This window comes from Carassius carassius, chromosome 20 (assembly GCF_963082965.1).
Source record: "Carassius carassius chromosome 20, fCarCar2.1, whole genome shotgun sequence".
Classification (NCBI taxonomy): domain Eukaryota; kingdom Metazoa; phylum Chordata; class Actinopteri; order Cypriniformes; family Cyprinidae; genus Carassius; species Carassius carassius.
In genome coordinates, this window is record NC_081774.1 from 10,032,189 (window position 1) to 10,050,923 (window position 18,735).

At 39.6% G+C, this 18,735-nt stretch overlaps 3 protein-coding genes across 3 annotated transcripts in view; 1 reads left to right on the forward strand and 2 right to left on the reverse strand.

The window, feature by feature from the left end:
- The window catches only part of LOC132096278 (telomerase protein component 1-like), a 37,325-nt gene extending 27,675 nt beyond the window's left edge, over nt 1-9,650 (reverse strand). The window contains 1 exon segment of the mRNA XM_059501537.1: nt 9,592-9,650. Coding sequence (XP_059357520.1) covers nt 9,592-9,602 — 11 coding nt within the window. The 5' untranslated portion in view covers nt 9,603-9,650.
- LOC132096276 (mannose-binding protein C-like) lies at nt 7,098-10,649 on the forward strand. Its single transcript, XM_059501536.1, has 4 exons — nt 7,098-7,423; nt 9,146-9,341; nt 9,444-9,530; nt 10,086-10,649. The coding sequence occupies exons 2-4, from the start codon at nt 9,146-9,148 to the stop codon at nt 10,562-10,564; spliced, it is 762 nt and encodes a 253-aa protein (XP_059357519.1). The 5' UTR covers nt 7,098-7,423; the 3' UTR covers nt 10,565-10,649.
- A 4,773-nt stretch (nt 10,650-15,422) lies between these two features.
- On the reverse strand, nt 15,423-16,701 carry cbln13 (cerebellin 13). Its single transcript, XM_059501538.1, has 4 exons — nt 16,478-16,701; nt 16,260-16,322; nt 16,038-16,169; nt 15,423-15,915 (listed from the first exon to the last, which is right to left on the reverse strand). Exons 1-4 carry the CDS (start codon nt 16,629-16,631, stop codon nt 15,638-15,640), a joined length of 627 nt encoding a protein of 208 aa, XP_059357521.1. The 5' UTR covers nt 16,632-16,701; the 3' UTR covers nt 15,423-15,637.
- Nucleotides 16,702-18,735: the final 2,034 nt, after the last annotated feature.

Genomic DNA, 18,735 nt, shown 5'->3' on the forward strand with positions numbered 1-18,735 from the left:
GATATCTATTAGTTATAGTAACTAAATAAAAGTATTTTACAAATTTTGAATGTCTGAATTTCTCTAACATTTTCCTTTTTACACCACGAACATCCTAAGCTCAAACATTTCATACACTTAGAGTTTATACCCTTAATGTAAATGAAGTTGCTCATGTCATTACAGCTGTGTCACAGTGTCTTGGTTGTGTTCCCTGGGTGTCCACTAGATGTCCTCTTTTCCCACGGTGTCTTTCACTTCATTAATCACATTCCTCACGTCCCTGCTTAATTATTGCACCCAGCTGTCACTAATTACCTATCATCACACCCTGTCAGTTTCCCATTCGCGCTTGTCTCTCCTTGTGTATATAACCCGGTCTGTCTTAGTATGTGTCACGGAGTCGTTGTTTATTCATGTCCGTCAGTTCGTGCCCTTGCCTTGTCTTCTTGTTTAGTTTATGTTTTGTTTGGATATTCTGGTTTTGACCCTGCCTGGACTATTTACTAGTGATGGCAAAATCGAGGCCTCGTGAACCATTGAAACAGTTGAACCAAATGTGCCATATTGTTTCGAGGCTTCGAATCAATCCGACACCTGTCTCAACGGTGACACCTAGTGGTCACTTGCAGGTGTTGATCTGAAACAACCTTGACGAGCCATTAAAAAAATGTGTTGTTTTTTTATTATTATAATGTTCTAATATGTGAAGCTTGTAACCTATAGGCTCCTCACTGTGCATAATGTTATTTTGGTCATGAAAAATGAATATTAATAAAAGAAATCAAGCCACAATGTCTCACTTTTTTAGAGATTTTTATTCAAAAATATTAATTTATCTGCTGTGGAAGGACTTAGCCTACTTCTTTTTTTACAGATAATTTCTCCAGCCTTTGAAAAAATCCTCTCACAAGGGACACTTGTTGCTGGCATACAAAGATATTTTTTTGCAAGGACATACAAATGAGGAAAGATTACTGCTCTCTCTTTCCAGTAAGTTAGTGGATCATGAGTTCTGGGCAAATACGCATCGTTGATGTATTTTTTCACTTCCACTGTGGCATCAGCTGTAGCATTGTGTATCATCTTGGTTTGATGGATGCGAGTATCAAAAAGTTCCCATAAACTGTGCTGTGTTTCTACTGGTGTTGATGTTGATGGTGATGATGATGATGATGGGTGTGATGTTGACATTTCTGGGTCTGAATAAAAATGAAAACAGCAATTAGTAACAAATCCTAAACTGACGGCATATATGAAGGATATATTATATTACATGATTCAGATTACATAACATAACACAGACTGAAACTGCTCACCAGGATTTGTGTTTGAACGCATCAGTGAAGCACACTCCAGTGTGATATGCTTTTCAGCTTCCTGGGCTTTGGCAGCATTTCCAAATGCCACATTTTTGAACCTTGGGTCCAGCAGTGTAGCCAGTGCCAAGGCTCTAAAACTCTCATAACCTCCACATCTGGAGTGCAGACCTTCTTGCAGATGTGAGCCTATGAGCCAAAACAGGAGAAACACATATTTATAATAATGACAATAATATGACAGTTATGGCCAATCACATGGGTAGTATGGTCATTGTGGCCTACCTAATTGAACAGTTGATTCCTGCGTTGCGTTTCCTTTTTTCTGTGCAAGCTTGTGCTGCAACATCCTGTACAGTGGTATAAGCTTTGAAGCAGACACTCTCTTTTCCTCTGACATCTCTGTTGTTGCGAGTTTGAATGGTTGCAGTATTGACAATGATTGTTCAATAATGTCATAATCAATACTTGTCAGGGGAGCAGTATCATTGTTTAAGTTGGAAAGTGCAGCAGCCACTGGTTCACGTTGGTCATACAAGCGCTGTAGTATGTCAAATGTGCTGTTCCATCTCGTGTCAACCTCCTGTATCAGTTTCAGAGTTGGTCTTCCCATCAAGCTCTGCATCTCCACAAGCTTGTCCTTTGCTTTGCAGCTGGATCTGAACAACCCCACTATCTTTCTGGCCTTCTGGCGTATTTCATTGATGACTGGGGTTTGATCTAGTGCCTTTTTCACAATCAAATTTAAAGTATGAGCAAAACATGGGACATGGCGAAGGTGGAGTAGCTGGGCACTTAGGATCATGTTAGATGCATTGTCAGTCACCATGCACTGAACTTTGGAGGTTATTCCCCACTCAGCCATTAGCAAGGCTTTAGCCTCCATGAGATGCTGGGCTGTGTGGGTTTGGTAAAACCTCCTTACACCCAGTACAACAGTTGCCATTTTTGCCTCTGGTGTTATGTAATGGCAAGTCACACCAAGATATCCATCCATAATAATGGAGGACCACATGTCAGCTGTAAGGCTAACAAATTCGGCCTTTTGTAGGTCCTCCATTGTCTTCTCCTTGGCTTTGTTGTACTTTTCGCTGACCATTATTTTAAGCACCTTCCGGGATGGGAGGACATAGCTTGGATCAAGCTTTTTCACAAATGCCCTGAATCCCTCATCGTCCACGATGGTGAAGGGCTGCAGATCCTTCACCACCATGTTTATAAGAGCCTCATCCAATTCCCTCTGTCTGACTTTTAAAAGAGAAGACAAAACATACTTTCAGACAAATACATTGGAAAAATACAGCTTCAATTAGTGCACATCTATTAAAAGTATAGCCTACTGGTTCATTATTTGGAAACCTTCCAGTGTTTATTATCAGTGCTTTATATAACTTATAAACTTTATAAACAGTGTCCCAAAAGGTTGTAATTATATTTCAATTATAATTATATCCCAAACAATGCATACCTTGCTTAGATGGCCCAGCAGTGTCAGTAGCAGGCCTAGGTACAGGGGGAATGCCATCCTCTGCACCCTGCAAAATGGCAGGATGAGTGCTCCTCAAATGGCGCATCATGGATGATGTATTGTTGCAGTAGGCTAGCTGCCGATCACAATACACACATTTCTAAATGGAAATGCTCCCACACCACAGATGTACGGCATCTCTTCTGGGGAGCTTCCATTTTATCTATCTATCCAAATCTATCTATCTATATATGAATCGATCTATGTATCTAGATATGTATCTATAATCTATGTATCTATATATGTATCTATCTATAATATATGTATTTATATATGTATCTATAATCTATCTATATATGTATCTATCTATAATATATTTATTTATATATGTATCTGTAATCTATCTATATATGTATCTATCTATTAATCTAGCTGTCTATATATATTTATATCTATGTATCTATTAATGTGTCACTATATGTGTACTCTGTCTGTCTCTAGCCTCTCAGTCAATGTGTTGTGTAAATTTAAATGTAAGTCTAAATTGCCTATAACTAATCAAATCGCACTATGTCACTATATCACCAAAAATCCGCTATCTCAAAGTCAAACTCCTCTCACAAAAACCCACGAGGTCAAAATGCGTTTATTTCACTTTTATACAGATGTGCGATTGTGTGGTCTGTTCCCGACCGTTCCAATCAAACGCTGATTCGGCGGACCACACCTGATGAAACAATTAGTGAAACACTTCGAGGCTTCGTTTGGTCATAGTCACGTGACATGGGTGTTTCGAATCACGCTTTGGATCAGTGTTTCGACACATGTGCGCTTCGGGATCTCGCAAAGCTTCGGAACGACTGTTTCGCTTCAGCCATCCTTACTATTTACCCCTGTGGATTACCCTTTAATAAAGGACTTACCTGCTATTGGTTCTATCTCCGTATCTCATTGGATCCCTGCCGTGACAGAACGACTCCGTCACACTAGGAACCAGCGGTATGTCATTTTTCCGTTCCCCAGCCAAGATGGCGGAGCGGCGAACCAAGTACCTTCGGTTGATCGCCCTCCGCCAAGAGGGCAATGAAGTGGGTGCCCTGGCTCAGGTGTTCTGGTCCCTGGCCGAGGGCATGGGCTACAACGATGTGGCCCTCAAGGACTATTTTAATGGCGGGCTGGATGATCCAGTGTCTCAGGAGGAGATGGCACAGTTAGAGACACTGGAATTCTGGGAATACGTGCGCTACCTGCAGCATCAGCTTCGGTGGGATGCCCCAGCCACTTCTGTCTCTTCCGGCGGGGTGGTCGTCAGCCCAGCACCAATGCCCAGGATGGCAACCAGCCAAGCGCCACAACCCAAGATGGCCGCCAGTCCAGCACCACTGCCCAGGATGGCTACCAGCCAAGCGCCACAGCACAAGATGGCCGCTAACCCAGAGCCAATGCCCAAATTGGCCACCGTTCCAGCGCCACAGCCCAAGATGGCCGCCAGCCCAGCGCTACAGTACCAGATGGCCGTCAGTCCAGCGCCACAGCACAAGATGGCCGTCAGTCCAGCGCCACAGCACAAGATTGTTAGCCTTACAGCTGACAAGAAGAATGCCCAAATTGGCCACCGTTCCAGCGCCACAGCCCAAGATGGCCGCCAGCCCAGCGCCACAGTACCAGATGGCCGTCAGTCCAGCGCCACAGCACAAGATGGCCGTCAGTCCAGCGCCACAGCACAAGATGGCCGTCAGTCCAGCGCCACTGCACAAGATGGCCGCTAACCCAGCGCCAATGCCCAAATTGGTCACTGGTCCAGCGCCACAGTACAAGATGGCCGCCAGTCCAGCGCCACAACCCCAGATGACTGCCAGCCCAGCACCACAGTACAAGATGGCCGCCTGTCCAGAGTCATGGCCCAAGATGGCTGCTTGCCCAGCGCCGCTGCACAGGATGAGAGTCTCAGTTGACCCTCCGGAGTCGAGTCAGGTGCCTGTGAACTCCCCTGAGTCGAGTCAGGTGCCTGTGAACTCCCCAGAGTCGAGTCAGGTGCCTGTGAACTCCCCAGAGTCGAGTCAGGTGCCTGTGAACTCCCCAGAGTCGAGTCAGGTGCCTGTGAACTCCCCAAAGTCGAGTCAGGTGCCAGGGAACTCCCCAGAGTCGAGTCAGGTGCCAGGGAACTCTCCAGAGTCGAGTCAGGTGCCAGGGAACTCTCCAGAGTCGAGTCAGGTGCCAGGGAACTCTCCAGAGTCAAGTCTAGTCACCGTTAACCCTCCAGAGTCAGGGCTAGTCACCGCTGATCCTCCAGAGTCAGGGCTAGTCACCGCTGATCCTCCAGAGTCAGGGCTAGTCACCGCTGATCCTCCAGAGTCAGGGCTAGTCACCGTTGACCTTTCAGAGTCAAGTCAAGTCACCGTTGATCTTCAAGGACTGAGTCAAGTCACTGTTGATCCTCAAGGACTGAGTCAAGTCACCGGTGATCCTCAAGGACTGAGTCAAGTCACCTCTGATCTTCATGAACAAAGGCAAGTCACCTCTGATCTTCATGAACAAAGGCAAGTCACCTCTGATCTTCATGAACAAAGGCAAGTCACCTCTGATCTTCATGAACAAAGGCAAGTCACCTCTGATCTTCATGAACAAAGGCAAGTCACCTCTGATCTTCATGAACAAAGGCAAGTCACCTCTGATCTTCACGAACAAAGGCAAGTCACCATTGATCTTCATGAGCAAATGCAAGTCACCAATGATCTTCATGAGCAAATGCAAGTCACCAATGATCTTCATGAGCAGTGTCAGGCCAGCACCGATCTTCTGGAGTCCAGTAGAGACACCATGGAATTACCAGAGTCTCGTCCTCCCGTTGATCCGGCCGCACGGAAGTGGTGGGCTTCTGATCCGCCCTGGGGGCTTTGTGCATCGACCACAGGGATGTGGTGGTCTTCTGCTCCGCCCTGGAGGGCTTCCACCTTGACCACAGAGGGGTGGTGGTCTTCTGCTCCATCCTGGGGGCCTTCCGCCCTGACCACATGGTGGTGGTGGTCTTCTGCTCCGCCCTGGGGAACTCTGGCCTCAACCACAAGGTTGTGGTGGTCTTCTGCTCCGCCCTGGGGGGCTTCCGCCTTGACCACAGGGGTGTGGTGGTCTTCCGCTCCGCCCTGGGGGACTCCGGCCTCGACCACACGGTTATGGTGGTCTTCTGCCCCGCCCTGGAGGGCTTCCGCCCTGACCACACGGTTGTGGTGGTCTTCTGCTCCGCCCTGGGGGGGCTTCCGCCCTGATCACACGTTTGTGGTGGTCTTCTGTTCCGCCCTGGTGGGCACCACGTGATGTCCTTATGGACTTATGTTTTGTGTTTCTTGTTTTCTGCCTGTTCCCCTCTGTGAGCCTGGCCCTCCGTCCCTCCCCCTGAACCTCCTCCGGTCCTCCTCCCTCCTGGTCTCTCTGTTTTGTGTCTACACTTCTGGTATCTGTTCCCCATGATTTTTTTTTTCTGGCCCTCCGTCCCTCCCCCTGAGCCTCCACCTGTCCGCCTCCCTCCTTGTCTCTGTGTTGTGTCTTGTCATGGAGCATCTGGGAGCCGCTCCGTAGAGGGGGGGGTATTGTCACAGTGTCTGGGTTGTGTTCCCTGGGTGTCCACTAGATGTCCTCTTTTCCCACGGTGTCTTTCACTTCATTAATCACATTCCTCACGTCCCTGCTTAATTATTGCACCCAGCTGTCACTTATTACCTATCATCACACCCTGTCAGTTTCCCATTCGCGCTTGTCTCTCCTTGTGTATATAACCCGGTCTGTCTTAGTATGTGTCACGGAGTCGTTGTTTATTCATGTCCGTCAGTTCGTGCCCTTGCCTTGTCTTCTTGTTTAGTTTATGTTTTGTTTGGATATTCTGGTTTTGACCCTGCCTGGACTGTTTACCCCTGTGGATTACCCTTTAATAAATGACTTACCTGCTATTGGTTCTATCTCCGTGCCTCATTGGATCCCTGCCGTGACAAGCTGTGGTCTATGTTAATTCAGTTCTGACACCCCTTTGTCTGAGGTGGTTCTCAGTGTCCCACACCTGCTTCCCTTCTTCAATTGGTAACCATTTGCTCAGGATGTGATCATCCCAAATGGTCTACAAACAACATAACACTTGACTTTCTTCTTCTCTAAAGCAATTGACTTTTACCAACAGGGGTCTTGGTCAGCCTGATGACTATAAGGGTCTACAAGATTTGCGAGATTTGTAGTGAACATATAACTGATCATATCACTTTAGACACACTATATTTGTAAATGATAAAAAAGAACAAACTGTAACTACTACACTTTTTTCAATTTTTTCCACCACACCAGACACAACTGCTTTATCAGTTGTTAAATGCTCTAGTTCTGATGGCTAATGGTCATTAGAATTTGGTTTTTGAATGAAATAGCAAATCAGTGACTTCACTTTTGGTGGACACTATTTTTTGAAGAAATTAACCAGGGTGTCAATATATGGGAGGCTGGGACGGCTTTCATGTTGCTCATTGTGTGGGCTGTACATCCTGAGAGGAAGATCAGTTTTTCAGAATATGAGATTCACAACAACAAGCTCATCAGATTTAAAGTAAGAAAACCCTCCTCGTGGACTCTTTGAGCAACAGGCATTGGCTGTTACCTGGACTCCTCCATTAAACCCGTAAGTTTCTTAATTTTTTTTTTTAACAGCTGAGTATAATTGCAGTAAATCTATGAAAGAAAGGGGGAAAAAACAGCAACATTGAACCACTAAAGTGGCTTGAACTTAAACAGGAAAGAGACATGAAAATGGACGGCAGTCATGCACAATGCTGTTTTATGATTTAGAGCAATAATATCCTGATGAATCACATGAAGAAACCTTTAGAAATAAGTTCTTGAAGTTATACAACAGTTATTGTCCATGGAATAATTATAAAAGTGAATCAAATGAATTTCAGTCAAGATTTACAAACTGATCAGGGTAATTTTTTCCTCTAAATCCCATTTTGTCAAGCTTTAAAGATTTGCAAATAAAAGACTTGCTCTGTCCTAAGGCAAATATTTTCTGCTTAGTCCATTTGCAGTCACACCTTTCCTCTATATTCTCATGAGTCTAATGAAGTTGGGTTAAAAGGATGTGTTACTGTTTTCATGCTGACTTAAGGGGAAAATTGTTGGATTGATTCACACCTAAATGTTCAGAGCTGTTAAGCATAACGTGTAGATAGAGACCGCTGTGATTCATCAATGTTTGCACTGAATGCACTGTATTAATCATTTTCTATTTTTATCTGCTTTAAATTGATTTCAAAAGTTTTAAGTTCCCTGTTTTATTGTTGTGATCGTTTCATGATTATTTTACTTTATTTTATGTAAAGCACTTTGAATTACCATTGTGTATGAAATGTGCTATATAAATAAACTTGCCTTGCCAATGTTCTTTCACAATGTTTTGTAAAAATGTATCCTGCCACACTATTGAACATATAATTATTTTCACATTTCAGAAAAATGTATAAAGATTAGATATAAGCTAAAAGTCGTCAGCATAAAATACATTTCAGTTATCTGTAAGAATGAAGGGCTTCACGCAAACAAAAATAAAGACTTAAAAACATGCAAAATGCAAACAAAAATGCTATTTATTTGTTTGAGTGATTGTTCATGATTTATTTACATTATTTAAATTAAAAAAAAACATTTTTTTTTCATGCACTGGTCAATTTTGAGATTTTGGCTATTTTGTGTCAGACAGTGGAAAGGACACAAGTATTATTTTATTACACAATTATCCATTTGTGTATAGATTTTCAAATACAATAAATATTTTAAAGGCTGTTTTCTCAAAATGATTTTTATTCTGTACTGACCCAACAAACTCCACTTTAGAAGCATTTACATACAAACCTTACAGATTTATTCCTGTATTCTTAAGGTTTAAAGAGGGGGTTGTTTATACAACATTCACCTGATTTATTTATAAATTTTTTCCTAAAAACATTTGTTTTTCTGTCTGTTGACAGTATTTTCTGGTTCATGGAGTGATAGAAAGAGATACCAAAAACCCCCTTTTAAAAACCCTTAACTCTAATATGAAATACCAAGATGAAACAATTTCAAACCTGGCTTAATGCAGTGTTCAGATATCTGCTCTGGAAATGCAAACTGATGCATTTTTTATTAAATAATGCCTTATTTGCATACTGAAACATATTACAGTGTCTTAACATACTGCAATTAATTAACTGGAGAAGGGTATAATGGTAAATTAATGGTAATGGTAAAATCTTATTAGTTAAAAATTCCACCCAATTCACCTGCGGCATCCTGCCTCAAGTTGACTGATTGGATCTAAAACATAAAAATAAAATCTCTAACCTCTTCCCATTGTGCACCACAGATGGCAGTGTTAAAGCTGTTCTTCAAGGCTGTTCTGCTCCTTCAGTTTGCACTGCAGCTGTTGGATGGAGCTGAACCTCAGAACCTAAACTGTCCTGCATATTGTAGTGTTCCTGGCACTCCTGGACACAATGGTCTGCCTGGGAGAGATGGGAGAGATGGAGCAATCGGACCCAAAGGAGAGAAGGGAGAGCCAGGTCTGTGTGTGTTAGAGAGTGAAATAAATGAAGTGAGGGGGTCTGAGGTAATGAATTATTTTAGTCTTATCTTATTTTAACTATTTTGCTCCTACATTATAGGAGTGAGTGTTCAGGGACCACCAGGTAAAGCGGGACCACCTGGGCCAGCTGGAGAAAAGGGGGAAAGGGGACCTTCAGGTCTACAAGGTATTAAACATTTAAAAGGCTAGTTCACCTAAAAACTAAAATTTGATGTTTATCTGCTTACCCCCAGGGCATCCGAGATGTAGCTGGCTTTGTTTTTTCAGTAGAACACAAACCAAGATTTTTAACATTTTGTGTCTTTACACATCAGTGTATCGTCATGAGCCTCAGGGCTTAATTTGGTTTTGTTTGTGTATTTTTTATTTTTTTATGTTTCATCCATGATTCCCATCCCATGATAGACTTCAATGGTTTGAGTTAAAAAATCTTAGTTTGTGTTCCACTGAAGAAACAAAGTCACCTATATCTTGGATGCCCTGGGGGTAAGCAGATAAACATCTATCCCTTTATGTTATTATAATTATATGTTACTATAAGTCAATTAGACTTTTGACTTTGATTTAGCTATTTCAAAATCTCTCATGTGGAAATTCAGAGAATATGCAAACATGGATTTTTCTTCTTCAAAAAAGTTGTCATTTAAATCATTTATATTCAATAATTTATGTCCATTCATGTACTGTACCTAATTTCAAAGTGCAATTATTCAATTTCTAGGCTCTCCTGGACGTGAACTCATATCTGACTCCCTAAAATCTGAGATGCAGCAACTTAATGCCAAGATTGCCATGATTGAGAAAGTTGTGAGTTTTAATACATTCAGAAAGGTCGGACAGAAATACTACATCACCGATGGTGTTGAGGCAACTTTTGATGCAGGGATCCAGTACTGTAAGGATGTTGGTGGGAAAATAGTTTTGCCAAGAACTGCTTTTGAAAATCAGGTATTACTGAAAGTATCAGTATTCAGTGGTTTAGGTAGTAAGAAGCCATATATAAGAACTACAGACAGAGAAACAGAGGGACGGTTTGTAGACACTGAGGGGAACCAATTGACTTTTACTAATTGGCATCCTGGTCAGCCTGATGATTATAAGGGAGTGCAAGACTGTGGAACAATAACAGACTCTGGCCTTTGGGATGATGTTGGTTGTAATGGTCAACATCCCATCATTTGTGAAATAGAAATCAGATAGTATGTATAAGATATATTGATCTATACACATCTGCAATATTAATATGCTATTAACAGTACACACAGTATGCACAATATAATTCACACTGTCAAATATATCCTTCAAAAAAATTATATTACAGTGCATAAAATATACACAAATAATTACCCTAAATGTTTTTTTTTTACAAATTAATAAATGCATTATTACTATTATATGTCATGAAACAAAGTGTCTCTTTTATTTCATCTTACATTAATGGTATAACTAGTGAATTTCAAATGAAATGCAAAACTGAAACTAATGAAATTATAGGACAGCATTTTTATTATGTTTGTTTATAATGTTTGTTCTATGCCCTGCAAAAATATGTCCAAGGTTATTTCTCAGTGAACTCTGGAGCTGTTTTGACTGTTATCCTTTGACTTCTGAATGGAATAAACAAACCCATAACTTCACTCGCAACTCTCCTTACAAAATTAATCATTAAAATTTTTACAAACATTGGATGTTGTTTTTGTTTTTTGCTTTTTAGATTATTATTAGATTTTTATAAAAAAAAAATTATACAAACCCTATTCCAAAAAGGTTGGGACACTGGACAAATTGTTAATGAAAACAGAATACAATGATGTGGAAGTTTCAAATTTCAATATTTTATTGAGAATACAAAATAGATGACATATCAAATGTTTAAACTGAGAAAATGTATCATTTTAAGGGAAAAATAAGTTGATTTTAAATTTCATGGCATCAACACATCTCAAAAAAGTTGGGACAAGGCCAAGTTTAACACTGTGTGGCATCTTTTCTTCTTTTTATAACAGTCTGCAAACGTCTGGGGACTGAGGAGACAAGTTGCTCAAGTTTAGGATTAGGAATGTTGTCCCATTCTTGTCTAATACAGGCTTCTAGTTGCTCAACTGCCTTAGGTCTTCTTTGTCGCACCTTCCTCTTTATGATGCGCCAAATGTTTTCTATGGGTGAAAGATCTGGACTGCAGGCTGGCCATTTCAGTACCCGGATCCTTCTTCTACGCAGCCATGATGTTGTAATTGATGCAGTATGTGGTCTGGCATTGTCATGTTGGAAAATGCAAGGTCTTCCCTGAAAGAGACGATGTCTGGATGGGAGCATATGTTGTTCTAGAACTTGGATATACCTTTCAGCATTGATGGTGCCTTTCCAGATGTGTAAGCTGCCCAAGTCACACACACTCATGCAACCCCATACCATCAGAGATGCAGGCTTCTGAACTGAGCGCTGATAACAACTTGGGTTGTCCTTGTCCTCCGTAGTCCGGATGATATGGCGTCCCAGTTTTCCAAAAAGAACTTCAAATTTTGATTCGTCTGACCACAGAACAGTTTTCCACCTTGCCACAATCCATTTTAAATGAGCCTTGGCCCAGAGAAAACTCCTGTGCTTCTGGATCTTGTTTAGATATGGCTTCTTTTTTTGACCTATAGAGTTTTAGCCGGCAACGGTGAATGGCACGGTGAATTGTGTTCACTGACAATGTTTTCTGGAAGTATTCCTGAAGTATTTAAAAAAAAATTAAAAATTAAAAACACACACACTGCAACACTGCGCCAACAGAAATCCTGATTGTGTCCACAGTGAACAGCAGATGGCGCTGTTAAAGCATCAAATCTGTGCTGCGCTGCTCCTAATGGAGTTTATGCTGCTAGCTGCAGCTCATAGTCGTCCAGTTTATGCTGGGGTGCCGGGCACTCCTGGACACAACGGTAGCCCTGGTAGAGATGGATGAGACAGGTTTCCTGGACCAAAAAGGAGAAAAATGAGATCCAGATCTGTGCTTTTAGTTGTTGGTGTGTTAAGTCATAAAGTTTGATGTGGCTGTAGAACATGATACTGAAAGATAAGATGACTGCAGATCAGAGAAATGAGATTTCATCATCAACACCAGGTGGAAAATAGGACCACCTGGTGTTGATGGCCCTCAAGGACACCAAGGGGATCCAGGTCCAATAGGTTAAATTAAATCACAGTGAATTATTATTTCTTAAAATGTGTTATTATATATAATTATTAAACAGAAAAACAAGATTAATTTCAAACTTTTATATGTAAAAAAAAAAAATATTCAAGCAAGATGTCTAGAAAAAAAGTCATACGATAAATGAATAGTGAAGTTCTAGACTGCGATCAAGTATTGTCTTTTAACCATATCTTAATTGAGTTTATACATTAATTGCATAAGGTTCAAGAAAAATATAGTTCTTGGCATTTTCCTCAGATTTTTCTTCTGATGCTTGTGATTTTCAGTCTGCTATGCATTTGGCACTGGTGTTCAAAGTGCATTAGTAATACAGCTTCAATCAGGTGTCAGAAACCTAACAGACAGACTCACGGTAATTGAGAAAGGTACAATTCTCCTACATAAACAATGACTGCACTATGCATGTTTTGTTAATATGTGTAAGAATATTTAGATATTTAAGATAATGCTTTTAAAATAAAAAATAAAAAATAAAATGTTTAGTCCTATTTCTCAGGAAAGTGGGCCAGAAATATTGTGTCTGATGGGCTGGTGGGAAAATTTTGAAATGGCACAGAAGTTCTGCTCTGACACTGGGGCTAAAATTGTCCTGCCAAGAAGTGAAGAGGAGAATAAAGTGCTAACTTCAATGCAGAGGTGGGTAGTAACGAGTTACATTTACTTAGTTACATTTACTTGAGTAATTTTTTGGGGTAACTAATACTTTTCGGAGTATATTTAAAGATGGGTACTTTATACTCTTACTTGAGTAAATTTTTGGGGGAAAATCTGTACTTTTACTTCGTTACTGTGGGCGACGCTGCTCTCGTTACTTTATCTTAATGCAATAAATGTTATAAATGCTTCAGTTTATTCCAAAGGCGCCGTCTACTTTTCTCTGGGCAATGAGCGATGCCCATTCGCGAATGATTCATTCTTTTGAGTCAATTCTGTTCAAAGGCTTGATCAAACCAATTGGCAAACGAGTGAATTGGTTCATGAATCAGTTTGAATGATTCGTTCAGTTCGCACGCGCTGAGCGTCTGAAGTGGTTCACTCGGAGTTGTAACATTTAAGAACAGAAAGAGCGCTGAAAACGTGGCTGGAACTGCACTGAATTGAAAGCAAATCTGCAAAGGCTATTATTTGCTAGCGATGGAGATCCTTATTAGATGAACACCGCGTGTGCTGTCTACTGTTTAACAGGTAATAACTTGGGCTACATTCGATTACAGTACACGATACCACTGTGACATTAGTTTGTTGTACGTGTGTGGCTTTTAACAGAGGGGAGTCAAGTTGAATGCAGCTTCCAAAAGACAAAAAATAGCCGATTAAGATTTTATTAATTTTAATACAATCACACCGTTGCAAGTACGTTCAGCAAGTCATATCATCAGCTGCTAAATTCAGATCTGTGATTGCTTACTGGCGCTGAGCCAGAGATAGATGCGTTTTTACAGCACTGCGCATTATAACGAATCACACATGATTCTTTTGAGCTTATTAAAGCATTGGCCAATCAGAGGTGTTCAGATGAGTCATCGCTAAAATGCCGGTGCTTCCTTCACTCGCTCACTGACTGAATACCTCTTTCTGGCAAATTCTCTCTTCAGAAACAACAAAGTGCAGATGTGTGTACGAATCTTTAATTAAGATATTGATTTCACAGTGTTAACAGTTTCAGTGATTTTAATGGGAGTTTCTGAGAGTGATTGAAAAAATCTAGACTGTCAGTGGAAATGATCTTTAATAATGTAAATGTTATTTGCTCTCTTTCTGAACAATGAAAGATTAGAAGCAATATTTATATCACATTAACTTTCAATGTTAAATTCACATTTAATATAAAGTCAGTCGTATTAAAAATATGTTATGGCATGACACCTATGTCTGTTACTTAAGTAAACAGACAGGGTTTTATAATAAATTACATAAATTGGAGTAAAGGCTGATTAAATATATACATTTATACACGCACGCACACATACATTACATACATTTTATCTATATATCTAAATAAAAATAGGCTCAGTATATATGACCCAAAGTAGTAACTAACTACTTGAGTAGATTTTTTATCCGATACTCTTTTACTCTTACTCAAGTAACTATTCAAGACTAGTACTTTTACTTTTACTTGAGTAAAAATTTATAGAAGTACTTTTACTTGAGTACAGTTTTTGGGTACTCTACCCACCTCTGCTTCAATGCAAGCTGCCCTTGAGTCTACTAACATATATGTGCAACAGACAGAAAGAAAGAAGGGCTTTTTTGTGGATATGAGTGACAAACCATTAACTTTCACCAACTGGAAGGAAAAAGAGTGAAATGGTTATAATGGAGCAGAGGACTGTATAATTATAAAAGTGGTGTGTAGAATGACATTGACTGTAATTCAGAGTGTCATGTGGTGTGTGAACTGTGAAACAGATTATGAATTGTTACTGCACTAATGTTTGCATGAAGAAGGAATAAAGTAAATCTTTAAATGGATTTGCATCAAAGTTTACTGTCATAAAAAAGGTACAGTTCAGCAATGGTTTAAAGTAAAAAAAAAATAAAAAATAAAAAAAACTTAATTGAGTCATGTGGATGTGGATACTTGTGGATTATTTTGATTTTGAGCAAATTATATAATGATGTGTAAATTCTCACCAAACGTTCATTTTTGGGTGATCATAAAATGTTCTAACAGGCATTTTTTCAGTTGTTCAAACAGTGCATTTGCATTAGACAAACTCTGCACCTATCAAAAAAGTGACCTTTCATATGTAATAAAGTTGACTGAGATAATTTATTAGGTGACGAATCAAAGTATGTGTATTTCAGTGCAAAAAAAACTATCATTGTAAGTTGCACATACAGGACATGTGTGACTGACATATATACGTTGAAAACTAGTAAAATGATACTGTTATTTTGATGCTGAGCAAATTATATAATGGTGTGTAAATTCTCAACAAACATTAATTTTTGGGTGATCATACAATATTCTCTTCCTTTTGAGGAAAATATCACACAGATATTAGCATTACAACACTAGTGACATAAAAAAAATTTTTTCATCCAATTCTGGATTCTGTGGACACTCACAAAGAGAAAAGCAGAAAACCGCTGAAGCTAGTGTAGCTGTTTCCATCATCATAAACCCAGCTGTTCTCCCACAGCTGTGTGTACACTTCATCACCCTTCTGCAGTGAGAGAACAACACCATTGCTGCCATTAGCATTGGAAAAAGGCTTCTGACAAAATACAGAGCACTGGAGCTGATCATTTTTATGGAGACTGACTGCCATTTGCGTAGGAGTATGAGCATGAGCATAAAATCTGAAGAAATAGACTCCATTCACTGGTGCCTTAAAAATACCTGTAAGATACATAAACATATGGATTTAGTAACTGTGAAGATTTTTTTTATTTTATTACTTAAATATCCATAGTCACAATGGACAATTAACAACATAAAGAAATATAAATGGTACAGGTTACCAGTGTTGGGGTCATATGCGTTCCCAGTATTGGTGAAGATTTTTTTATACACCAAAGTTGTCCGAGTGTCATAGGGTCCAGATTTTTGCTCTCCAGATGCCAAAAGTCCAACTGAAAAGGCAACCTTTTTGGCTGTGAACAGGTAAGTGGACTTGTTTTGGGTTTTGTCATCTTTGCAGTTGGTTTTAAATATAACACCATAGAACAATCATTTTAATTTACCGTTATTTTCTGCCTGGATAGATTCAAGTTTATCACTTTGGGCTTTTGTGATAGTCCTTAGAGCTATTCAGAATGAACAATGCAGAATGTGATTATATTGTCCTGGGATGGAAATGATTCAAAAGATAAACGTTTCTTGTATAGGTGAAAATAAATCAAACCAAAAACACATAAGATGTAGATGAGAACTCATACCACTATTACTGAGAGATACTTACCTTCATTCTCTCTCTTCAGTTCTTTCAGTGTTTCCTCAGTGGCTTTCAGCCTTTCCTCAATGCTCTTAAACTGTTCTAATGTAATGAAAGCATGTCCTAGTGAGACCCCAACACAAAGCAATAACAGCGTCTTTTGAGCTGCCAACATCTTCATTGCTGCCTATGCCTAATGTTTTTTATGATGCATGTCAGTTTTGCACAGTTTCGGGCAAGATGGAACCTAATGATGCAATAAAACCAAACATGACCCTTGTATTGTTTGGACTTGCATTGCTGACTCAGAAAAGCTTCAGATTAAAAAACAATCAATATCACAAAACACAATTAAACAATAGCTTTTGCAGCTATATTAACTCTTCAGATCTGTTTTTCATATTTGAACATTTTTTGAGTGGATGATTGATTTCTATGCAGTGTATTTTGAAAATGGTGCATGAGCTTTTTACTTGGTTCAGAGACTTACTTTTTAATATATATATATTTGGGGTACAATTCTAAAACTGATAGACCTACTTGGCTATATGCATATGTAGCTTACCGATCAGCATAAATTTAAAATGCATTTGAAGTGTTTGCTGTTGTCTTCTGTCACAGTGAGGCTCTGTTACTATGGACTTTTATTATGAAAATGAGTCCTACTTCGACAAGGGACTGTGAACATACAAGCATACATCTGTTTGTGCAAACTGAACACCAGTTAACTCAGATATGTTTTTCACTGATGATGTATTATGTAATGTTGTTCCTGTCCTCATGTCATTTCTTTCTAAGTTTGACATTTAATGAACTTCACTGTGTTGATTTGTATTGTATATTGATTTGTATCGTGTTGAGTTAGTGTATTAAGAATAGCGTAGCTATTATTTCCAGCTTGGAGCAGGCAGGAGGATGAAGCTGATCACTATCTGCTCTGTGTTAAGTGTCTGTTTATCTTTCTGGTTGTAATATTTCCAAATTCTACAGGTAGGGTTAGTGAGATCGATTTTCGTTGATATTAACAAAATACCCACTGATTGCAGGGAGATACTTTTTCTTGATTCTATTCGCCCTGGTGGTTTTGGAGATGAGATTTACAGAACCATATTTAGGTTGAGACTAAATAAAATTAATTTACTGGCATTGTTCCAGGCGTGTTATACTTGGTTACAATTTCCAAAAAGTGCCTTGTTCTCAAGCTTCAAGTTCGTATAAGAGCTTTGTTCTTGGGCTTTAATTTCATACTCGAGTCTCATTCTTATACTGTTCTTATACGTGTGAGGCTTCAAGTTCATCAGAGTCTCGTTCTCAGGCTACAGAACTGATCATGTAATTACACATTATGTATTTTGTGTTTTCTTTGGAATGCCAGACACATTGCAACCTTCATTTACCCAGGATCCTGGGCTGAAAAAAACAGGAAGAGACCTTGAGATATGTTTAAAATTATGGAATTGTGTAAAGATAATTTTAACTTAATTTTTCTCCTCCTAGAATTTTCTCCTTTTTCCATCTTGTGAAAAAAAAACATAAAATGACAAAAGTACCATTTTATGGTACTGACATGACAGATGTAAGGCGGTATATATATATATGGGTTGTCCACAAGGTGTCCCCATAACGCTATTGAATTAAAACAGATTCAAGTGCCTTTAGCGTTGTTTGGGCCTCGTCATGTACCGTAGCGTTGATATAGGAGTTTTGCGTCATCTTTTCCTCAGTTCATGTTGTCAATGCTATAGGTAAGCCATGTTAATGGTAGTGGGGAAAATCAATGTAAAATATAGTTGTTGTTTTCGCACTAAAGATCAGTTAATTAAGATATTTTGTGTTTTAAACTGTATAAGACCTAAATGCATATTAATAGAGAGTTGAAATGGTTTGTTTTTTTTCCAGTAAAATGTGATTAATGCATGGTGGATAATGTATGATAAAACAAGCAACACAAGCTTACTGTTGAATTGCATATGCATTGAAATATGTTATACTTTGCTGGTTTAAAACTTAAGTTGAGTTCATGTTGTCAATGCTATAGATGCCGTGCTGTGGAATAAACGGTCAAGCCACAATCCTGAACCACTCTGTGTCTGAGTCTCCGCTTTCTACCACCACCCACGAACATATAACACAACGCAGAGCAACGGAGGTGCTAGAGTCCAGTGAGCGTGTGGAGAGAGAGAGAAAGGGTTACACATACATAAAACCAAGGACAGTGACCCATACTCAGAATTCGTGCTCTTCATTTAACCCATCCAAAGTGCACACACACAGCAGTTAACACA